Here is a 23,682-nt window from a genome sequence, read left to right on the forward strand (position 1 = left end):
CAGTAAAGCAATAGCAAAGAACTACAGACCAATAGCACTAACATCCCATATCATAAAAATCTTTGAAAGGGTCCTAAGAAGCAAGATCGTCACCCATCTAGAAACCCATCAGTTACACAACCCAGGGCAACATGGGTTTAGAGCAGGTTGCTCCTGTCTGTCTCAACTAATGGATCACTACGACAAGGTCCTAGATGCACTAGAAGACAAAAAGAATGCAGATGTAATATGTACAGACTTTGCAAAAGCCTTCGACAAGTGTGACCATGGCGTAATAGCGCACAAAATGTGTGCTAAAGGAATAACAGGAAAAGTTGGTAGATGGATCTATAATTTCCTCACAAACAGAACACAAAGAGTAGCAGTCAACAGAGTAAAGTCTGAGGCGACTACGGTGAAAAGCTTTGTTCCACAAGGCACAGTACTCGCTCCCATCTTGTTTCTCATCCTCATATCTGACATAGACAAGGATGTCAGCCACAGCACCGTGTCTTCCTTTGCAGATGACACCCGAATCTGCAAGACAGTGTCTTCCATTGCAGACACTGCAAGGCTCCAGGCAGACATCAACCAAATCTTTCAATGGGCTACAGAAAACAATATGAAGTTCAACGATGGTAAGCATGAGGAAATTAAAACTTCATCAGAGTACAAAAATTCCGGCCACAAAATAGAGCGAAAAACCAATGTCAAAGACCTGGGAGTGATCATGTCGGAGGATCTCACCTTCAAGGACCATAACATATTATCAATTGCATCTGCTAGAAAAATGAGAGGATGGATAATGAGAACCTTCAAAACTAGGGATGCCAAGCCCATGATGACACTTCAGGTCACTTGTTCTATCTAGGCTGGAATATTGCTGCACACTAACAGCACCTTTCAAGGCAGGTGAAATTGCTGACCTAGAAAATGTACGTACAGAGAACCTTTACGGCGCGTATAACGGAGATAAAATACCTCAATCACTGGGAGTGCTTGAAGTTCCTGAACCTGTACTCCCTGGAATGCAGGCAGGAGAGATGCATGATTATATACACCTGGAAAATCCTAGAGGGACTAGTACCGAACTTGAACCTGAAAATCACTCACAACGAAAGCAAAAGACTCGGCAGACGATGCAACATCCCCCAGTGAAAAGCAGGGCTGTCACTAGCACATTAAGAGACAATACAATAAGTGTCAGGGGCCTGAGACTGTTCAACTGCCTCCCAGCATACATAAGGGGGATTACCAATAGACCCCTGGCTGTCTTCAAGCAGGCACTGGACAAGCACCTAAAGTCGGTACCTGACCAGCCGGGCTGTGGCTTGTACATTGGATTGCATGCAGCCAGCAGTAACAGCCTGGTTGATCAGGCTCTGATTCACCAGGAGGCCTGGTCACAGACCGGGCCGCGGGGGCGTTGACCCCCGGAACTCTCTCCAGGTAAACTTCTCAAACCTAACCTTTTCCCTTTTATCTGACCAACCTATTTTTAATGCTACCTCAAATGTTAGTTTTGATGACTACTTGGTACATTGTTCCACTCATCTACAAATCTATTAGTACTGCTGGACCAGTACTGTACTTTCCCTTATCCTTTTCATTAAGAATTTATCCCATTTCAATCCACTATTCAAGTTCTTCCTTGGTCAGCAACACATCTTCCTAATAACCATGCCACACTTTCACATAGGGTTTACAACTCATTTCTAAGTTGGATTGGGTTAGGCTGCTCAAACTCTCTCAGATACTCCAGATTTAATCCCATTTATTTCCCCCCACCGAAACTCCCCTACCCCCTTCAGCTTTGTTTCGCTTAGGGCCAGGACATCCAACTTCTTTTCATTCATAACATCAGCAATCATCTGTTTCTTGTCATCTGCACTACATCCACACACATTCAAGCATCCCAGTTTTATAAAGTTTTTCTTCTTCTCTTTTTTAGTAAATGTCTACAGGAGAAGGGGGTTACTAGCCCATTGCTCCCGGCATTTTAGTCGCCTCATACGACACGCATGGCTTACGGAGGAAAGATTCTTTTCCACTTCCCCATGGACAATAGAAGAAATAAAGAACAAGAGCTATGTAGAAAAAGGAGAAAAACCTAGATGTATGTATATATATATGCATGTGCATGTCTGTGAAGTGTGACCAAAGTGTAAGTTGGAGTAGCAAGATATCCCAGTATCGGTATTTTATACCTTTCATGCGCAACTTGTCAAACACTGCAACATCGTGGAATCTTGGTTCAGAGGACATCTACAAGACCTTCTTCACGGCTGCTACAACTAACCCATCCCTTTGGGTAGGACCTACTTCCACCGGGGAATCCTGCCTACTGTTACGCGCCCCTACTTTACTCCATTATATACAAAAATAAAAGGCCTGGTTAAAATAAGTTCTGTAATAATATATCGCGAACCACTTTATTACTAGCTAGATAAAGCAGGTTCGACTATATACAGTGGACCCCCGCATAACGATTACCTTCGAATGCGACCAATTATGTAAGTGTATTTGTGTAAGTGCGTTTGTACGTGTATGTTTGGGGGTCTGAAATGGACTAATCTACTTCACAATATTCCTTATGGGAATAAATTCGGTCAGTACTGGCACCTGAACATACTTATGGAGTGAAAAAATATCGTTAACCGGGGGTCCACTGTATTATTATCGGGTACAGTATGAATCATCAAAAGTACTCTCATTGTATTATATTGTATTATATTATATTAATATTAGGTTAGGTATTACGAATGTGTAACCACTACTGTAGTGACCAATTGGTGGTTCTAGAATTGATGCCACGCGTCGCCTTCTGGCAGAGCTGAAGTCATACTATGGAGTAGTTGAGTGAGTCAGTCAGCTCCTAGCTCTGACTCGGTACGGGTCTTCAACCCAAAGCTCCTAGCTTAAACTAAAACTTTATACCAAGTGTATTGTCTTGCCTTTGCCATTAGTTTCCTGAAGTCTGGTAATTCATGTCACTTATGAAAGATAACTATTTTGTTTCCCTAGACCTTTCTAAAAGAGTTAAATGGTGAGATTAGTAGATTATTAATTGAAATTATTGTATCATACTCTGTTAATGAGAATTTGAACGTAAGATTGGGTTCCTTGCTGTATAGTATTTCATTTATAATATCTTGTGGTTATTTTAATTCACTAACCAAATACCAATGAAGCTAAACGATTGGTAATAAAATAAAACTAACAAAAAATTGGAGTTATTTGTGCCCCTATTGTTACGGTGAAGATTAAGTCATAACACCTACCAGTGACCATGCCCTCGTCTGCTACACGTCCCTTCCACTGACGCCTTTATAACCGCCAGTCTCCTTACCTTTGCTCCAGTTTCTCCACCACCACAATGCTGTGAACACTAACTCCAAGGCTGAGAGACATCTTTTGTATATAGTTCTTCTGTCTTCTAATTATGTCCTAGAATCTGTATTGATAAAGCCACTGGATGGCGAAACGTCTACAATAAAGATATCCAGATGTTGCACATGTGTCTTAACCTCCACACTAATCCCCAAAGCAGCTCAGGACCTGTGACCTCTCGTGACTTCTGACCACTGTAGGTCTGTAATTTCGCTTGCCTCTCATTGAAAGGGTTGTTAGTGTTCAGCAGTATCCCAGCCTAGAGAGAACAAGCGATTTGAGAAGAATCATCATTGGCTTGGCATCCCTGGTTTTGAAGGTTCTTGTTACCCATCCAATCATTTTCCTAGCAGATGTGGTAGAGACATGGTTGTGATCGTTGAAAGTGAGATTCTTGGACATCATCAATCCCATCTGAGAGGTGTGCAATTAGAGTGCAGTATAGTATTTAATTAAAATAGAAACAGTCAGGATGTATGGATGTCTGTCTTCAAGCTGGGCTTTGAGTTGAAAAACTCGAAACTTGTCACAGGCATATCTAGAGGTATCGGTTTGGTGTGACATAATGCATAGTGCTTTTTAAGGTCATATTATTGTAACTTGAGGTACAATATTAAGGTACAATAATGTGAACCTGAAATAGCCCACAGTGTAGTACATTGTAGTTTACATTGGTAGAATGTACTGCCAAATTCTATATTGACTCGATATTTTTTTTGTTTGCAGAGACCGATAAATTTCTTCATAAGGGACCAATCAAGGTAATGTAAATTTCTTGTTTTATTGGATTGTAAACCCAGCAGTGTGTTGAACTTAATCTTTAATAGTACTGTTAGCTGAAAAACGTAATAGTTTACAGTAGTCTGGTGAAATTTAAAGCTTACGTCCGCTACAATATTTGGCTACGTCTCAACTTTTGTGGTCATTTTGAAATTTGATTGTGTATCCACAGGATCTGTTGGGATGATAGATTAATTTCTGTCTCAGATATTTAAATGTGAATATTCAGTTGATTAACCATGGGAGAACTCCTGGAGACACAGACCATCTCAAAATCTTTCTTCCAAAGAAATACACACACATTTTTGCTATGTTGAAATTTTCATTAATAATATTGTCCTATATTTGGCAGGAAAGGAATAATGTGTCAGAATTTGTTATGTTGTATAACACAGAATATATACTTAATACACTGTATTGTTCAGTGCATATCTGTAATTTGTGTACCTTTAAATCCACATGAAATGCCACGATTGAGCTAGAGCATGCCATTGCCATGTTGGTGTAAGAGTGGTCCATAAAAAAAAAACCTGCATTTTTGGTGACTGGTGCCCAGGCGAACCATCCTTGTGTACAGAAATATACCTAGTTGGATGACTATTCTTAGACCAGTGTTTTTAATGCCTGTTTCTATTGCTAACTTAATATAAGTTAGTGTAAACTTGTTGTCTGGCATTTATTGCATATTTTATGTGCTCTGATTATATTTGTGGACCTGTGTGGTAGCCAGGCGGAGGGATAGCATTACGTTTTCTCTGGTCAGGCACCAGAGAAAACGTATATGAATCTGCGTTTGGACCAGCCACTCCCCCACTCCACTTTTGTTTACAATTTTTGGCATGAATTATTCATTACTTCTCCATTCGTTTATGATGGCATCTAAAGGTAGTTGTTAGAAACGATTAAATTCAGTGAACAAGGTATGTCGATGCTAATAATACGGCTCTGCACCACAGTGTAGGTAGCCAGTAGGTGTACCTCAGGCGGGCTACACTTAATGGCTACCTACACTGGCTTCCTACAAATAAACACACTGTACTACTCACCTCTCTTCCTACATTAAGACTACACATATTTTAAGGTAAATAATGAGTGTACTGTATGTGTATTTTAACTCTCTGGGCTGTTTTAAACATTGTATATTAACCCTTTGACTGTTTTGGTCGTATATATACGTCTTACGCGCCACTGTTTCGGACGTATTAATATGCGTAAATTCTAGCGGCTTCAAATCAAGCAGGAGAAAACTGGTAGGCCCACATGTGAGAGAATGGGTCTGTGTGGTCAGTGTGCACCACATAAAAAAAAATCCTGCAGCATGCAGTGCATAATGAGAAAAAAAACTGACCGTTTTTTGGATTAAAACACCGAATCTGAGGTGTATTTTCGTATAGTATTTATCATTGTATTCTTGTTTTCATGGTCTCACATGATAAAATGGAAAACATATTACAGAAATAGAGATGATTTTGATTAGTTTCATGATGAAAACGACCTTGAAATTGAGCTCAAAGTAACGGAAATGTTCGATTTTTACCCATGTTCAGGTGTAACAAATCACACCACACATCAACTGGGGAGCCTAATATTCTTTTACTAGTGCACTGATATTATTTATACTATTTTTACAATAATGCAGTAGTCTGCATAACAGTAAATTTTGTATTTTTTTGTATGAATAAATAAAAATAGAAAGCAATAGTAATATAAGAGGGGCCTAGAGACGTGACTAATAAACAGAGGATATGTTATTTTAGTGCCAAGAATGTCTGTGTTGTTTATTCTGGACCCTATTTTGAAACTGGCATCTTTTTTAATTTGCGTGAAATTTGCCAATTTCTGACCACTTTATTGGATAGTTCAAATCTGTAAATGGGCAGTTTCTTGTACTCAACTGATAGAAAAAAATGGAGTTCTAAAGAAATAGCTATGAGTTTGGTCAACTGGAACAACGGAATTGGCCAAAAACAGGGCTCAAAGTCGGCGAAATCGCTGATGCGTATATTTCGCCGAGACCGCTAACTTCGCGGGAGTATAATTCCTTGAGTTTTCGACCAAACTTCGTACTTTTGGTGTCATTACCATCGGCAAAAGATTCTCTTATCATTTTGTAAGAAAAAAATATTTTTTTTTGTTTTTTCCAAAAATTTTGCGACATAGAATGACAAGTTTCAGAAAGGGGCTTGCGACAGTCAGAGGGTCAAGTATGAGACATAGAGCCAGGGCTACCTACACCTGACTTCCTACAAATAAGTACTACTCGCCTCTCGCCCTACATTAAGATTACAAATACTTTAAGATGAGTAATGAATGTACTGTGTGTATTTTACTTTTTGTGTTTTTAATGCCTAGTTCTATTACTAACTTAATATAATTTAGTGTAAACTTGTTGTCTGGCATTTATATGCATTTATAAATGGAAAAAATGGCGTTCTGCTTTCCGGTGATGTCTGCTTTCTGGCTATAGCCTGGAACCTAACCCGCCGTATAAGTGGGGCCCTACTGTATATATATACTAGAAAGACTGCCCAGGCATTTAGCTCTTTGAATGGTGAATGGTTTTGAAAACCTGTCGGTTTTCAAAACCATTCACCACATCTGTCAGACACTGCAACGTCATGGGATCTTGGTACAAAGACTTCAACGCTCACCCAACCTTTGGACGACGACCTACTTACATAAGTGGCAGGTTCCACTGTGATCCCGCCTCCTCCTGCTTCAACTCATCTGACTGCCGTATATAAGCCACCTCTCTGGCCCTATGCTGCACTTCCTACAAGAGCGATGGACTGAACACATCGATTCCAGGTTGAGGGACTGATTACCTCGAACTCCTCCTCTCCTTACTCATTTCTTCTTTGTATTGGACTGATGAAGCCACCGTGTGGCGAAACGTTTCTTCAATAAAGATTCCCATGTGTTGCACAAGTGTCTCAATTCTTCAAACAAATGAGATACAATTCCCGAGATCAAGAGCAAGAGCCTCTCACCAGTGTCAAGGAACCTGCCTTGTGGTCTGCTCGCTTGTGGAAATTTTGCTCGTGTATGGAAGCAAAAAATTGACCCATCGACTGCTCGTACAGTGGTCCCTCGCTTTTCGTAGTTCTCGGCATTCATAAATTTCGCCAATCATAGGGGTATTTTCGTATAAACATGGACTCGCTTTTCATAGGTTGACTCGCGAATAGTAGTCTGTCCAGGACGTGTATGCACGGTGTGAGCCGGGGCGGCCTCCCTACCCAGCCAGTCTGGCATTGTTTACCAGTGAGTGAAGGTCCCCTCAAGTGCTCCTATGAAATATTTCATAATATTCCACTCATTTTAGTGCTTGCAAGTACTAAATAAGCTACCATGACTCCAAACAAAGCTCCTAGTGCCAAGCCTGTGGTAAAGAAGGTGAGAAATATGTACAGTGACAAAGTCTTGGGCCATTTTAGGGAAGTGTTAAAGAGACGCCAGAAACAGAGCTCTCTCCAGTTACTTTGCGAGAGAAGACTAGAGTGACTTTCAAGGTGGTCCTAGTGGCATTAAGAAACAGAGAAGAGAAGCAACCCCAGAGAAGCAATTGGTACCTGAGGTGTTGCTGGAAGGGGATTCCCCTTCCAAACTGTAAACAATCCAATCCCTCTCCTCCTCCAGTCTTCCATACACTAAGAAGAATCTCCAATAAAGGTAAGTGTTATGCTGTTAATGTTTCATTCATCATTTCCCATTGTATTGTTTATGTACTACATGTATATTTCATGTAAAAAAAATTTTTGTTTTAATACTTCTGGGTGTCAGGAACGGATTAATTGCATTTACATTATTTCTTATGGGGAAAATTGATTCGCAAATCGTAAATTTCGTTTATAGTAGCTCCTCCAGGAAAGGAATAATTACGAAAAGCGATGGACCACTGTATTTGGAAAAACTCGCACGTGGACACGCTCGCAAGTAGAGGTTCCACTGTATTTGGAGCATTTACTGGAGAATGCCATTTCTGATAGGCTTTAAACTTTTAGTTTGAAGCATAATAAAAGTTATGCTGCCATGGAAGGACACCTAGCAGACCATAGCATTTAACAAATAATCAGTATTTTAAATTTAGCTTGATATTTTTATTGTAGGTATAAGAAAAAATTAAAACCTAAATAGCTGAACTACTTGGAGCGCTTCAAGTCCCTTCAACTGTATTCCTTGGAATGTAGGTGGCATTAGAGGTAATAATATATACCTGGACGATCATGGAGGGACTGGTCCCAAATGAGAACACCGTGGCCCCACACTTCTGGAACAAGTGTAGAAGTCTTCAAGAGAAAACTGGGCATGTTTTCACCAGGTGTCAGATTAACCAGACTGGTAGATATGTGAGTCAGCAGGTCACCAGAAGCAACAGCCTAGTTGACCAGGCAAACACCAGATGAGCTTGGTCCAAAACCTGTCTCCCATAGTAGGTTATTATAATCAAACAAAGCATTAAATTGACAAGGGTCATGCAGCTTCCATAGTAGAAAAACTTGAAACTCTGAGGTACCAAAATCTGTAAGACAAGGAGAGACTTAGTATATGGTGCAGAGTACTTCCACTAAGAAGCAGGAGCACAAGGAGTACACTAAGAGAAAACTTGAGTGTCAGAGGTCCCCAACTCTTCAGTGCCTTTCCTCCATGTGTTGGGGGAATTTTCAAGAAAGCTCTGGTGGTCTTCAGTGACGAAATCGGGCTGTGGTTTGTACATTGGACTGCATGCGGGCAGCAGTAACAGCCTGGTTGATTAAACATTGATACTCCAGGAGGCCAGTTCTGGGACTGGATCATGGGGGCATTGACCCCTGAAAATGTCCTTGAGGTATTCTTCAGGTATGGTGTAAGTTTAAACCTGTTTAAAAATCTCTTAATTTTTCAGGTTGGAAACCTGTAGTCAGTATAACACACCCAAATTTTGATTAATAACTTCATCAGATTAGAAGCCCATTGAAATGCTAAATCTATTTATAAGTAAGACTCACTAATGTTGAAAGTTTGAACCCGACCCAAGAAAGTATTCTGCAATTTGTTAACTGTTGTTTATTTGCAAATTTACACCTACAAAATTTAAGCTTGTAGTGTATAATCCATTCCATGAAATGTATTAATATTAATGGTATGAAGCCAGAGAAAATGGTGTTCTTCATTTACTGAATGGAAATCAATATCACAGTTTATTTAATAAATACAGTAGGGCCTTGCTTTACGGTGTTCCGCTAATACGGCGATTTCAAATTATGACAAAAATTTGCTAAACAGCGAGTTATCTTTCAAATACGGCATGCCCCACCTGATCTGTTTACATTCTCCGTGAGCGCACACATCTATTATGTCTCGAAATTTTCCTAAAGAGGGGTTGGATTTGAGTGGGATTTGCATACGAGTGGATAGAGTTATCAGAGCTTATTTCTTGGGTGGCATTGAAAATTGGGTTGGGTGAATGTTTTGTTAGTGGGATGGATTGTGAAAGACCTGCCTAGTATGGGCCAACAGGCCTGCTGCAGTGTTCCTCCTTTCTTGTATTCTTATGTTCTTAAAATTCCAAGTGTTTTAAAGGTATTGCGTATTTTGTATGTACAGTGGATCCCCGGTATTCAATGGCATTGGTATTCAATAAATCCAGTATTCGATGCATTATATCGCAAAAAATTTGCCTCGGTATCCGATTGAAAACCCGGTATTCAATACGATTCGTATGAGACGTGTCCGTGTGTGGCCTGAACTGCCCCTTGTGTGCCAGTGTTTACAAGCCAGCCAGTGTGCGCGCATCTAAGGATACATTGGGTACATTCCATATTATCCATATTATCACTGTTTTTGGTGCTTCTTTCTGCAAAATAAGTCACCATGGGCCCCAAGAAAGCTTCTAGTGCCAACCCTTCGAGAAAAAAGGCACTAATGACTATTGAAATGAAGAAAGAGCTAATTGCAAAGTACGAAAGTGGAGTGCGTGTGTTGGAGCTGGTCAGGTTGTATAATTAAATCCAATCAACCATCTCTACTATAGTGAGCAGGAAAACGGCAATTAAGGAAGCTGTTCTTGCAAAAGGTGCAACTGTGATAACGAAACAGCAAACGCAAGTGTTAGAAAATGTTGAGAGACTGTTATTGGTGTGGATAAATGAAAAACAGATAGCAGGAGATAGCATCTCTCAAGCGATCATTTGTAAAAAGGCTAGGCAGTTGCATGACGATTTGGTAAAGAAACTGCCTGCAACTAGTGCTGATGTGAGTGAATTTAAGGCCAGCAAAGGTTGGTTTGAAAGATTTAAGAATCGTAGTGGCATACACAGTGTGGTAAGGCATGGTGAGGCTGGTCCTAGTGGCATTAAAATAAGAAGGGAAGTAACCCCGGAAAAGGACTTGCTACCTCAAGTCCTAATGGAAGGGGATTCCCCTTCTAAACACTAACGCCTCTCCCCTCCTCCCATCCCATCAATCATCACCAGATCTTCATTAAAGGTAAGTGTCAATTGTTTAATTGTTATTGTAATTATTCTATTGCATTAAACTTAATATTTCATGTAGTAAAATTTTTTTTTTCATACTTTTGGGTGTCTTGCACGGATTAATTTGATTTCTGTTATTTCTTATGAGGAAAATTGATTCGGTTTTCAATATTTTCGGTATTCAATGAGCTCTCAGGAACGGATTAATATCGAATACCGGGGGTCCACTGTACTCTGATAATTATACTTATGTGTACCTGTACCTAAATATACTTACTGTGCTGGCATGCAGGTACACATTAAAATCACTAAGAGTCTCTCTACTCTTGATGCCATATTAAAAATAATACGTGCAATCTCTTGGGTGCATTAAATGTCGTATATTAATTACGCTAATATAGACATTTCTGTTAATCCATCTGTGATATTTTTTTTCAAAATTATATAATAAATGTGCTACATAACATATAAACATGATACACCCACAGTGTAAAAATTGACATATATGTTGGTTGGAGGTAGTCAAATGCCAGTAACTTAACTAGAAATTTATTACTTTCATATGCCTTCGCTCTATAGGCATTCACGACCCCTGTGGGTTTAGTGCTTCTTTTTTATTGTGATTATAATTGTAATAATAACAACAACTTGTAATAATAATAATTTGTCAGAGCATCATTCCTTCTAAAAATTACATGAGAATGGAAGTGTGGGTCCTTATTTATTCTACTGTACCACTGTGGAGACAACTTGGGTGTCCCTAGCTCGATCGCTAGTGCACTCAGCTCACACGCTAAGATCCGGAGTTCGAATCCTCCAGTACGGCTGAAAAACATTAGGGACGTGTTTCCATAAGACACCTGGTGTCTGTTCACCCATCAGTGTAAAATGGTGGGTACCTGGATGTTAATTGACTGGTGTGGGTCCCATCTTGGGAAAAACTGCCCTAATTTGCCTGAATAATTTGCCAGCATAACAAGGGGCTTTCTATATACGTAGTAGTATGTCATTGATGTCAACTAGGCCTGTATACCTGGAGTATACCTGGAGAAAGTTCCAGGGGTCAATGCCCCTGCGGCCCGGTCTGTGACCAGGCCTCATGTTGAACTAGGGCCTGATCAACCAGGCTGTTACTGCTAGCCGCATACAGTCCAACGTATGACCCACAGCCCGGCTGGTCAGGTACTGACTCGAGGTGCTTGTCCAGTGCCTGCTTGAAGACAGCCAGGGGTCTATTGGTAATCCCCCTTATGTATGCTGGAAGTAAGTTGAACTATCTTGGGCCCCTCACACTTATTGTGTTGTCTCTCATCGTGCTAGTGGCACCCCTGCTTTTCATTGGGAAGATGTTGCATCGTCTGCTGAGTCTTTTGCTTTCATGGGGCATGATTTTCGTGTGCAAGTTTGGTACTAATCCCTCTAGGATTTTCCAAGTGTATATTATCATGTATCTCTCCCGCCTGCGTTCTAGGGAGTACAGGTTTAGGAACTTCAAGCGTTCCCAGTAATTGAGGTGCTTTATCATGTTGTGTGTGCTGTGAAGATTCTCTGTACATTTTCTAGGTCAGCAATTTCACCTGCCTTGAAAGGTGCTGTTAGTGTGCAGCAGTATTCCAGCCTAGATAGAACAAGTGACTTGAAGAGTATCATCATTTTGTTTCTTTATCACGCATTTTGTGCACTATTACACCATGGTCACACTTGTCGCAGGCTTTTGCAAAGTCTGTATATTATATATACATTTTGCTTATCTTCTAGAGCATCCAGGACCTTGTTTTAGTGGTCCAGTAGTTAACATAAAAACATAAGAAGGAACACTGCAACAGGCCTACTGGCCTATGCGAGGCAGCTCCAATTCTCCTACCGGCTTAAGCCAATGCCTTGACCTAGTGACGTCAGACATGTCACTTAAGGGAGGAGCTGTGCATCCGACCTAGCAGCACAAGCTAGTCAGGTCCGACTCACACCCACTCATGTGTTTATCCAACCTATTTTTAAAACTACACAACGTCTTAGTGTCTGTGATGGTACACGGGAGTTTGTTCCACTCATCCACAACTCTATTACCAAACCAGCGCTTCCCTATATCCTTTCTGAATTTGAATTTTTCCAATTTAAAGCCGTTGCTGAGAGTCCTGTCTATGTTAGAAATTTTTAGCACGCTATTTACTTCCCTTTGATTAATTTCTGTTTTCCATTTATACCTCAATCATATCCCCCCCTAATTCTACGCCTTTCTAGAGAGTGCATGTTCAGGGTCCTCAGTCTATCCTCATAGGGAAGATTTCTGATACATGGGATCAACTTTGTCATCCTCCTTTGTACGTTTTCCAGTGCATTTATATCCATTCTGTAATACGCTGACCAAAACTGTGCAGCATAATATAAATGAGGCCTAACCAAAGATAAATAGAGTTGAAGAACAACCTGAGGACTTCTCTTCTTTATACTTCTTGCTGCGAAGCCAAGGATTCTGTTAGTTTTATTGTGAGCACTAATGCACTGTTGTCTTGGTTTTAGATTACTACTAACCAGAACTCCTAAATCCTTTTCACAAGTGCAACTAATGTGACATTTTTATTGTGGCAACGTTTCGACACAGAGGGTGGATATACGCTCAGAGTGAGGTGCAATACTAGTGGTAGTAGTAGTGGTAGTAGTGAGAAGTTGTTAATATGTTAGAAGAGTTAACTCGCACAAGAGTAAAAGGATATAAAAGCTATAACTTGGATAACATAAAAATAGGTTAAGCAAATATTTCTATTGGAGGCTGGATAGAGAAGGCCTGTTTCAATGTAATGATCTTGTCATTTCCACCTGACGTTAGTATTTAAGCGCCAGGCTGCTCCTGCTTCAGAATCTCCACGACTACGGTGCTCTTCGCACCAACTCCAAGGTTGAGGGACTGATTACCTCATCTTCTGTATGTTATGTCCTGGAATTTGTATTGATAAAGCCACTGGATGGCGAAACGTCTACAATAAAGATACCCAGATGTTGCACATGTATACATTTTTAATTGATTTCCTACTACTCTTCCATAGATACCTAATACAACATTTATCCTACAAGAACAGTAGCAAATATTATATATCAGGTATCCTGCCTTGTTACACAATTAGTGTTTAAGTTAAAGTTATTCAGAACTACACACAAGTATCCTTGTCTTACAGATGTATTCGTAAGAATGCGAACCGGTTTTGGCTGTTATTCTCATAATATCCTATGCTATGTACCAGCTTATGCATTTATGACAAAAAAAATCTCTTAGTCTGGGCCTTTGTTTTTGTTATCCACGTGGAAACTCATGCGTTCAGTTTTGACACTTAAAAAAAAAAACTGAGGGTAAGCAGTGAGGCTGTGTTGCAGTGGGGGGGGGGGGGGGGGTCGGCTCAGCCCAGCAGTGTGCAGTTACCTCAGCCCATTGAGGTCCTTTGAAGGTGTGACTGGTGCCGCATTGCTGACCAAGGTGCCACTGCGGCCCAGGCAAGGTATTAGCATAGTATTGAGGAGCACTGCTTCCCCTCTCACCATCCCCTCGTATCTGCTCCCCCTCATCACCCATTTACCCCATCTCCCAAGCTACCCCGTCTCCCAACTACTCAGTCTCCCAACTACCCCGTCTCCCAACTACCCCGTCTCCCAACTACCCCGTCTCCCAACTACCCCGTCTCCCAACTACCCCGTCTCCCAGCTACCCCATCTCTGAAACTACCTTATCTCCCAAACTACCCCATCTCCCCAGCTACCCCATCTCCCAAACTACTGTGTCTCCCAACTACCCCTCCTCCCCAACTAACCCATCTTTCCCTTGTCCCTCTTCTCAGATTCTCCCCTCACTTCTCTCCACTTTCACTTTCCCCCAATTCCCATTTTCTCACTTCTCCCTTCTTCCCTCTCATGTTCCCCCTTTCTCCACACAACCTGTAGTGTTTTATGGAGGAGTAATCTTTCCCACTGTCCGGTCCCAGACCTGGCCTGATTGATGACGTGATAAGCTAGGCTCTTAGCGCTAGCAGAACATAAGAACATACAAAAGAAGGAAGACTGCAGCAGGCCTACTGGGCCATGCGAGGTAGGTCCAATTCTCATACCGGCTTAAGCCAACGCCCTAACCTAGTCAAGTCAGGTCACATTCACTTAAGGAAGGAGCACGGCATCTGACCTCGTAGCACAAGCTAGTCAGATCCAACTCACACCCACTCATGTATTTATCTAGCCTACTTTTAAAACTACACAACGTCTTAATCTCTTTGACGGTACTCAGGAGTTTTTTCCACTCATCCACAACTCTATTACCAAACCAGTGCTTTCCTATATCCTTCCTAAATCTGAATTTTTCCAACTTAGTCATTACTGCTAGTCCTGTCTAAGCTAGATATTTTTAGCACGCTATTTACATCCCCTTTATTTATTCCTGTTTTCCATTTATACACCTCAGTCATATCCTCCCTAATTTTACGCCTTTCTAGAGAGTAGATTTAGGACCCTCAGTATATCCTTATAGGGAAGATTTCTGATATATGAGATCAACTTTGTCATCCTCCTTTGTACGTTTTCCAGTGTATTTATATCCATTCTGTAATACGGTGACCAGAACTGTACAGCATAATCTAAATGAGGCCTAACCAAAGATGTATCGAGTTGAACAACCTGAGGACTTATTATTTATGTGTAGGTACCACAGCCTGGCTGATTACAAACTCACTTCAAGACTTTGGCAGCTTCCCTCTTGATGACAGCCAGGATTCTTTTGGTAATTCTTGTGTGTGAAAGGAGGGTGTTGAAAGAGCCTTGGTCTCTTTAAACTTAGCGAGTTATATTTTGTAGTCATTGCATCCCTGCTTTTCATTAGAGGTACTTTTGCACCGTCTGCCTGCCGAGGCTCTTCCTATCGTAGGGAGTAATGTCGGTGTGCTGGGCAGGGATGCTTCCTACATAGTTAAAAGAAGGCTTCTGGGAAGTTTGGAAAGGTGTTTAATGGTCTAAGTTTGTTCCTGCTAGGGTATGCGGCCAAGCGCTGCATCACCCCCTACTGTTCTTTAAGGGGGGGGGGTCCTTTCATGTTCCTGAAGTGCTCTTCGTCCAAGGAATTTAAGCTATCCTCTCTTTCCTTGGCTCTACCCTGATAACCTCTTATTCTCCATAGTGGGTTTAGCCCTTCTTTTTTATTATCTTATTCTTCAGGTGTTGTATATCCCCTATGAGGTCAGTGCTTAACCGCAGATATAGTAATGACTGCGGGTTTAGTGTTTCGTGGATATTGTAAAATATAATCATAATGTAAATATGGTATGCGGTTGTGCAACCAACAGAATTAGACGTATGCATGCACGTACGTCAGCACTCGAGGAAGCTACTGAACCAAGAGAGGACACTGTATACATATACACGTGCGTTAAACAAAAACGAACACACACACACTAAGATCACAATATATTGTGGCTGCAACACTACATCTAATCCATAAATTGTAGAGGAAACTAAGGCAAGGTCTCGGTACCTCTGGGCTATTATTAAGTGTCATAATGACGATGGGAACCTTACCTGTTAAAACGAAAGGCATTTTAGACAACGTTTTCCCCAGGATTGAGATTTATCAAGTATTGAGACTTTGAGGTGTATCCAGGGCAAAACGTCTCATATAAAGACTTGTTGCCCCCAGTCAACACCAGAAACCTTATGACAGGATTCAAGAGGCCAGAACCCAGTAAAGAGTAAACTAAAACAACTATAACTGCTTTGTGCTTACATAAAAATGACTTAAGGAGCAAGTGAAGAAGTGGAACACTCGTCGTAGACTACCTTTGAAGAGTTTCGAGAGTTTTTCTACTCTGAGCCCGGCCATGGGCCAGGCTCGTCTGGTGAGAAGATAGATATCAGGAACTAGACAGAATATTTAGGGAAATAATCCCAGGAAACATGGAGCCATGGTAAATAAATCTGAAGACACCTGAACATACAGAGCGAAGGAGATACTATAGGAAGTGCAGGCAATAAAAGCTATAGAATCTAACAATATTTCCATGAGAATGAACTTGAGACGGTAGGAGAACGGGAAAGTCAGGAAGGGTAGAGGGTGAGAAAAGGTCACCAGGATTTGAGAAGACGGACGAAGAGAGCTTGGAGGTTCAAGGATATTAGCAAGCTTGGTTCTCCTTCCATCCCTCTTAAAATGATAAATAGTAGAACCTAGGTTTAAAAGGAAAATGGTCTACATTCCTTAGGAATGTCGACCACCCTGAGCTACTGGGTGGTGGGCGAGGATACGATGCGACCATTGCTAGAGAATTGTCAGTAAAGAAGAAACTAGATTAAGTAACAATAAGAGCCAAACTTATTGTAATTTTAGGGTGATGATACCATATTAATGACTGTATATACTTGTGCATCCCTCCATACATTGCTATATATAAACTAAGCAAATAGGCGCACATTTGTTATTAGGACCTTGCTTTAACTAAAGCATGTATATACTACACAAGTTTTTGTTACCGTTTCTTGTATCAAATACTTGAACTTTTTTTTCATAGTTCAATCACTTTTTTTTTTTTTGTAAGATTCCTGAGAAGACACGGTGACTGCTTAGTTAGATGAATAATTTTAATTGACTTCTGTTGCCAGAATATACCTGAAAGTCAGTCTTGATACCTTCCTGGCATCATACCTGTGTCTGGCATGTAGCAGCTTTGTAAGCCAATATTCATCAACTGTGAGCAAGACTACTACCTCAGTATTTTTATAGTGCATAATCATTATAAATGGAGGTTGTAGAAAGAGATTAGATACTCGCTAATAAAGTGGGAACTTTCATCATTAACAAAGAAGTTTCTTGCAATTTTTTACAAATAAAATAATTCTGGAACTAGTGAATTACACATCAGAGTATAAACAACTTATAAATATCATAGTAGAGTGTACTTAACAGTACTAGCATAAATATAAGACTTGTGTAAGGCAGTAGACTCAGAATAAGACTTGACAAACCAAGCAAATCTCTAAATAACCTAATAAAGGATAAAGCCACAGCTTGCTGTAACAGTGATCAACCAGATTGCCGAACAACAATGAGCAGTGTAAAGCAGCTGTAAGCAGTACACAACAGCAGGCAAGGACCAGAACATACAAACATGACCTAATTGGGAACAACATTTTTTCCTCCTAAAGTTCCCCCTACCCCCGCCCACCCCCCAAAAAATTCCAAATTGCTGAATCTGTATTCAACTTCCATATTGCGACTGTGACAATTCACAGATATCAGTCTGAGATAAATTAATAATTCGATTCTGGACCTGAATTATGAATGTCTCACGACACTCCGAATGTCAGATTTCACCAGTTCTCTGTAAACCTCTGAGAACATAGTTCCACAGAGGACAAGGTGCATGGCTCACCAAAAACATTACCACAGCGAGTTTACATAACAGAACAAAGGGCGAGTAGTGCTGGTTGACAGCTGTGGCTTCTGAAGCTGGCAAAGAAGAGTTGTTGCCTTTGCCGAGGCTGCTAGTCAAGAGTAATTCTAGCAGCTGCAGGCTAGAGGAAAGGTAACATTGGCGAACTTGACGTATTACCCAGCATGCACCAGAGTTGACAAACTACAGTAACACGCAAGGTAGCATTGGGGACAGCCAGTCATAACCCTCTTTCTACTAGCATGGAAACAGTGGAATATAAAAACATCCTACCTACTCATGTAGCTATAATGTACATAGAAAATACTATAATACATGATATTTTTATTTAGCTATTAACAGAAATAACTGTTATAGTATAATATTAAATATGTGTAATAAAATATCCATTTAACCCTTAAACTGTCCAAACAAATCTACATTCACATGCGTAGTGCTCCAAAAGTAGATCTACGTTTTTTTACGCATTTTCAAATGTTAAAAAAAGAAGTACGTTTTTTACATACTTTCAAATGTTGAAAAAACGTAGATCTACGTTTGGACAGTTTAAGGGTTAAGGATGCCTATAAATTAGAGGCATAACATGACTAAATTCGGTGAAGGGGCAGATATTAGTGTTTTTTTGTGTGGGGGACCTCTTCAAGGGGGGCTCCTTGGCACGGTGAAGAAGCTCTTGGTCTGAGGAATTAGACCTCCTTCCTCAGACTGAACCTAATTACCCCCAATCCCCATTCCCTATCCCATCTTCCCCATCTCCCTTTTCCCTTTCCTCCTCTCCCCATCCCTCCCCTATCCCCTTCCTTTTTTCAGCTTTTGGGATTTTTCCCACAGGCACTAGTTCCTAGGTAGGGGGGAAGGGTACTGTGGTCCATCCCATTCCATTGAGATCCATGGTGGTGGTGTAGTTTGCCATGGAATCTGGATCTCCTGGGGATGTTCCACTCCCTCTCTGGTCTCCTGGGGGGGGGGTGTCTTTTGGGTGACTGGTGTATCTCTGAAATCTGCATTTTGGATTCCAGGGGGTGATGGCTGAAGAAGGTATGCTTTGTGGGGGGTATCTAGCTGCCCTCTCTTTTGTCCACCAAGGTGGCTTGGTTGATGTGAGGTTGCTATCCCAGATTACTGGTTTACTGGCATGAAAGGTAGGGTATTGCACAGGTTTCATGCTGCATCTTATTTACTTGCAGCGCTGGGGACCTCTTGGGCATGGAGGAGGATTTACGGCCCTTTCATTCCTCTTAGGAGCTATCTCTCCACGTTTCCCCCTCCCCCCTTTTTTTCTAAAAAAAACAAAGAAAAGTGACAACCATGGAGTTCCAAGTCCAAGAAACAGCTCCCCCAGGCCCCTTTCTGCTACCGCTCCTTGTTCTGCCCCTACCTCGTTATTTGACCACTCTTTGGACATTTTTCATGCCCCTGTACCTCCTGCTGGTGCCATTTCATCACCCACTCCAGGTACCGGGGTTCTCCCTGACTCCTTTGATACATCTGACCTCTGCACTTCTTTGACCATGCTTCCGGTTTCTCCCCCTTAGGTGCAGTGATTTTTGGATCGCCCAGCCGTCCCATGTCGGACCAACTCCAGTCCCACACCTAAATGCCCAAGACCATTACCTGATGATAATCCTTGCTTCCTTCTCATTCTACCCAGAAAAGATTGGCATGACATTCCCTCCCCTTGCACTCTATGCTTCAAAATACACAATGGACTAAGTTTTTTACTCTGCGACCGACTACTACTATCTTTCGATCATAGTATTAGCAAGGCTCTCCTACACCATGTTGGTCAAGATGTATTTTTTCATGTTCTCAAGCGGTGCACACATCGTCACTACAAAATGCTAGCCAAGCTCGTGATTTTTCTCTCCTTACAACCATAGATGCTATTCCTGTAAATATTGAACAACATCAGTCTGTCAATTCTTCTAGTGGTACTGTCATTCTGCCTCATACCATTGTCCAACAATTTCCAGACATGTGATGATGACATTCTGGAACAGCTTGAGCTCCAAGACCTCCCAATCCTCAAAGTAGATGCTTATGTCCTCCCTGCCCACAGGTGATGATACCCTTGCAGTGTAGCTCACTTAACTTTTGACTGCCGTGAGCTTCCGTCCTCAGTTTATATTGCGGGACACCAACTGCGTTTTGGTCATCCAGTGAAATATTGAAGGTCCGTGGCCGAATGCCCAGACTGTGGTGCCGATGACCATACCAATACATCTTGTAGTCTCCCTCTTGCCTTAATTGTCATTATGCTCACCCATCTTACTCTCGCTGTTGACAAGTTTACTTAAATGATCGAGAAATCCATTGTCTCAGAGGCAGAGGGCTTTCCTTGTGCTATGGCAGTCTTTCATCTATGCCTCCAGGGAGATTTCCCCGTATTTCTTATTCTTGAGTTACTAAACAATCCCCCACCTCTGGGGTCCCAACTTCCGCAGCCTCCTTTGTGGTCACCCCTTCCACAGTCACCCGTCTCTAATTCTTTTGCTGTCCTGGACTCTGCAGTCCCTACCTTGACACCTCGTACTGTTCTTACCTCTTCCTCTTCCCACTCAAGTTTGTGTATCTACAAGACCTCATACAACAACTCACCATCGCCCCTCTACTTCTCCGAAGTCAAAAAAATCTCCATTGTTAAAATCTCCTTTAACCCCTCCTTCCCTTCTTCTACCTGCACATTTTTTTCTTTCCAGTCTCTGTACCTGGTTCACCTCTTAACTGGCTCTGTTATGAGTGGAGGTTCATCATCCTCCTCCTATAGTACCTTCCTCCCCTGTCCCCTCACAAGTTTCTTTCTCTTCTGCCCCCTTCCAGGTCGCTTCCTCTCCTGTCCCCTCGCAAACTTCTCCGGTTCTCTCTACTCTTTCATCCCCCCCCCCCCATACTTTGGTACATTTCATCGTCGCCCCGATCTTTACCCACCCTCCTTCCATCTCCAATATTGTCCCACATACAACATTCTTGTCCTTTGAAACACTTGAAGCGATCTCCAAATATATTGAGGAGACTAGACCATTGATAGACACCGATCCACCTCCTGTTACTCCTCTTCACTTTTCTCCATCTGCACAACTTCTTTCTTCGCAACATCCCAATACTTCGCTGCTTGTGCGTTTTTCGCTGCCTCCACATGTGGACTTTTCTAGTCGTTCTAGTCCGTAGATATCTCTGCCTTCAGATTTCTTGTATCTTTCTCTTTGCAAATCATGGCTTATTTACTGTGGAATATCCGTGGCCTCAGAGGCAACCAGGGTGAGCTCCAGGTGTTGCTCTCCCAGTTTTTCCCTGTGTGTGTGTATTTACAATAACCTAAATTATGCTCTGCTGCTGTCCATCCCATCTTGGGCTATGTTTTCTTATATTCATCAGATCCTTTTCCCTATGGAACCTTTAATGAAAGTCCACTTATATGAATAACAAAAAAAGACAATACCGTGACTGGAGCGATACACAACCCGCACATAGAAGAGAGGAGCCTACAACGACATTTCGTTCCGACTTGGACCGAAACTTTGTAAATGGTCCAAGTCGGACCGAAACGTCGTCGTAAGCTCCTCTTTTCTATGTGCGGGTTGTTTGTGTAATGCACTTATATGCACTGGTATTCCATACCATCAGCTCTTTACTCATACTTCACTGCATTATACTGCAGCCCGCATCCACTTGAATAAATGGTATACAATCTGTTCTTTGTATCTCTCTCCTCGGGCATTATCTAGCCCAGATTTTGCATTTCTGGTTTCTTTCTTACCGCCACCACTTCTGTTACTTGTCGATTTTAATGCTCACCATTTCCTCTGGGGGTCTCACTGTGACTGTGACTCCTGCTTCTTTCAGTTGGAGGCTTTTTTCTTCTTCTTCTTCTTCTCCTCTCCCCCTCCATGTTTTAAATACAAGTACTCCCACCCATTTTGATCCTCGTACTCATTCTCTCTCTTGCATTGATCTCTCGGTTTGCTCTTCCTCAACTGTAGTAGACTTTACTTGGTCTGTCCTCCTGGACTTGTATGACAACAATCATTTTCCAGTCATCCTTCTCCTTTATATTTACCACCACCTCGTAACCTACGCTGGCAATTTGACCGAGTGAATTGGGACCTTTACTCGCGTCGGACTGCTTTTATTGAGGATCCTTCTTCGTCCTCCATTCATGAGCTTTTACACCTCTTCTCGACCTCGGTTTTAACTGCAGCTTCACATTCTGTACCCCAAACCTCGGACAGGCATTCTCAGAGGTGTGCGCATTGGTGGTCTTCTGCTTGTGCTCAGGCAGTATATTTGAAACTCGCTGCATGGGGCAGGTATTTTATTTAATTCATAGTTTTTTTTTTTAGTTTTTTTTAAACAATATTAAAACAATGGCTAAAAATTTTCTGAACCAGCACCTCCATTAATTTTAGCTACGAGCCGCCACTGCCTCCCACACTCATTAAAAACAAGACATAACCCCCACTACAAAGGTGGCAGTAAAGCAATTGCAAAGAACTACAGACCAATGGCACTAACATCCCATATCATAAAAACCTTTGAAAGGGTTCTAAGAAGCAAGATCGCCAACCACCTAGATACCCATCAGTTACACATCCCAGGGCAGCACGGGTTTAGAGCAGGTCGCTCCTGCCTGTCCCAGCTACTGGACCACTGTGACAAGGTCCTGGATGCTGTAGAGGATAAACAAAATACAGATGTATACACAGACTGCAAAAGCCTTCGACAAGTGTGACCATGGTGTACTAGTGCACAAAATGCGTGATAAAGGAATAGGAAAAGTTGGTAGATGGATCTAACTTCCTGACAAATAGAAAACAAAGAGTAATAGTAAAGAGAGTAACGTTTGAGGCGGCTACGGTGAAAAGCTCTGTTCCACAAGGCACAGTACTCGCTTCCATCCTATTCCTCCTCATATCTGACATAGACGGAGATGTAAGCCATAGCTTTGTGTCTTCTTTTACAGATGACGCCCGAATTGCCATGACAGTCCTCCATCGAAGACACCGCAAGGCTAGAAGCGGATATCAACCAAATCTTCAAATGGGCCACTGAAAACAATATGAAGCTCATTGAAGAGAAATTTCAACTACTTAGATATGGAAAACTTGAGGAAATTAAAACTGTATCAGGGTATACAACAAATTTTAACCATAAGATAGAGCGAAAAAGTAATGTGAAGGACCTAGGAGTGATAATGTCAGGATCTCACCTTCAAAGACCACAACACTGTATCGACCGTATCTGCTAGCAAAATGATAGAATGGATAATGAGAGCCTTCAAAACTAGGGATGCCAGGCCCATGATGATTCTCTTCAAATCGCTTGTTCTCTCTAGGTTGGAATACTGCTGTATACTAACGGCCCTCTTCAAGGCAGGCAAAATTGCTGACCTGGAGAGTGTACAAAGAACTTTCACGGCACACATAAATACAATAAGGCACCTAAATTACTGGGAACGGTTGATGTCCCTTGATTTGTATTACCTGGAATGCAGACGAGAGAGATGCATGATATTATACACTTGGAAAATCCTAGAGGGATTAGTACCAAACTTGCACACGAAAATCACTCCCTATGAAAGCAAAAGACTCAGCAGGAGATGCAACACGGCTGGAACAAGTGTAGAAGCCTTCAAGAGGAAACCGGACAAGTATCTTCACCAGGTG

General features: G+C 41.6%; 1 protein-coding gene across 3 annotated transcripts in view; it reads left to right on the plus strand.

The window, feature by feature from the left end:
* Nucleotides 1–23,682, plus strand: part of HnRNP-K (Heterogeneous nuclear ribonucleoprotein K) — a gene marked incomplete at its 3' end in the record, with an annotated part of 884,016 nt that overhangs the window by 18,288 nt on the left and 842,046 nt on the right. For all 3 annotated transcript variants that reach the window (XM_070091461.1, XM_070091458.1, XM_070091460.1), the window contains 1 exon segment: nucleotides 4,096–4,130. Coding sequence is in view for 2 of the 3 variants with exons in the window: in XM_070091458.1 (XP_069947559.1) it covers nucleotides 4,096–4,130 (35 nt within the window).

This window comes from Cherax quadricarinatus, chromosome 35, assembly GCF_038502225.1.
Source record: "Cherax quadricarinatus isolate ZL_2023a chromosome 35, ASM3850222v1, whole genome shotgun sequence".
NCBI classification, from domain to species: domain Eukaryota; kingdom Metazoa; phylum Arthropoda; class Malacostraca; order Decapoda; family Parastacidae; genus Cherax; species Cherax quadricarinatus.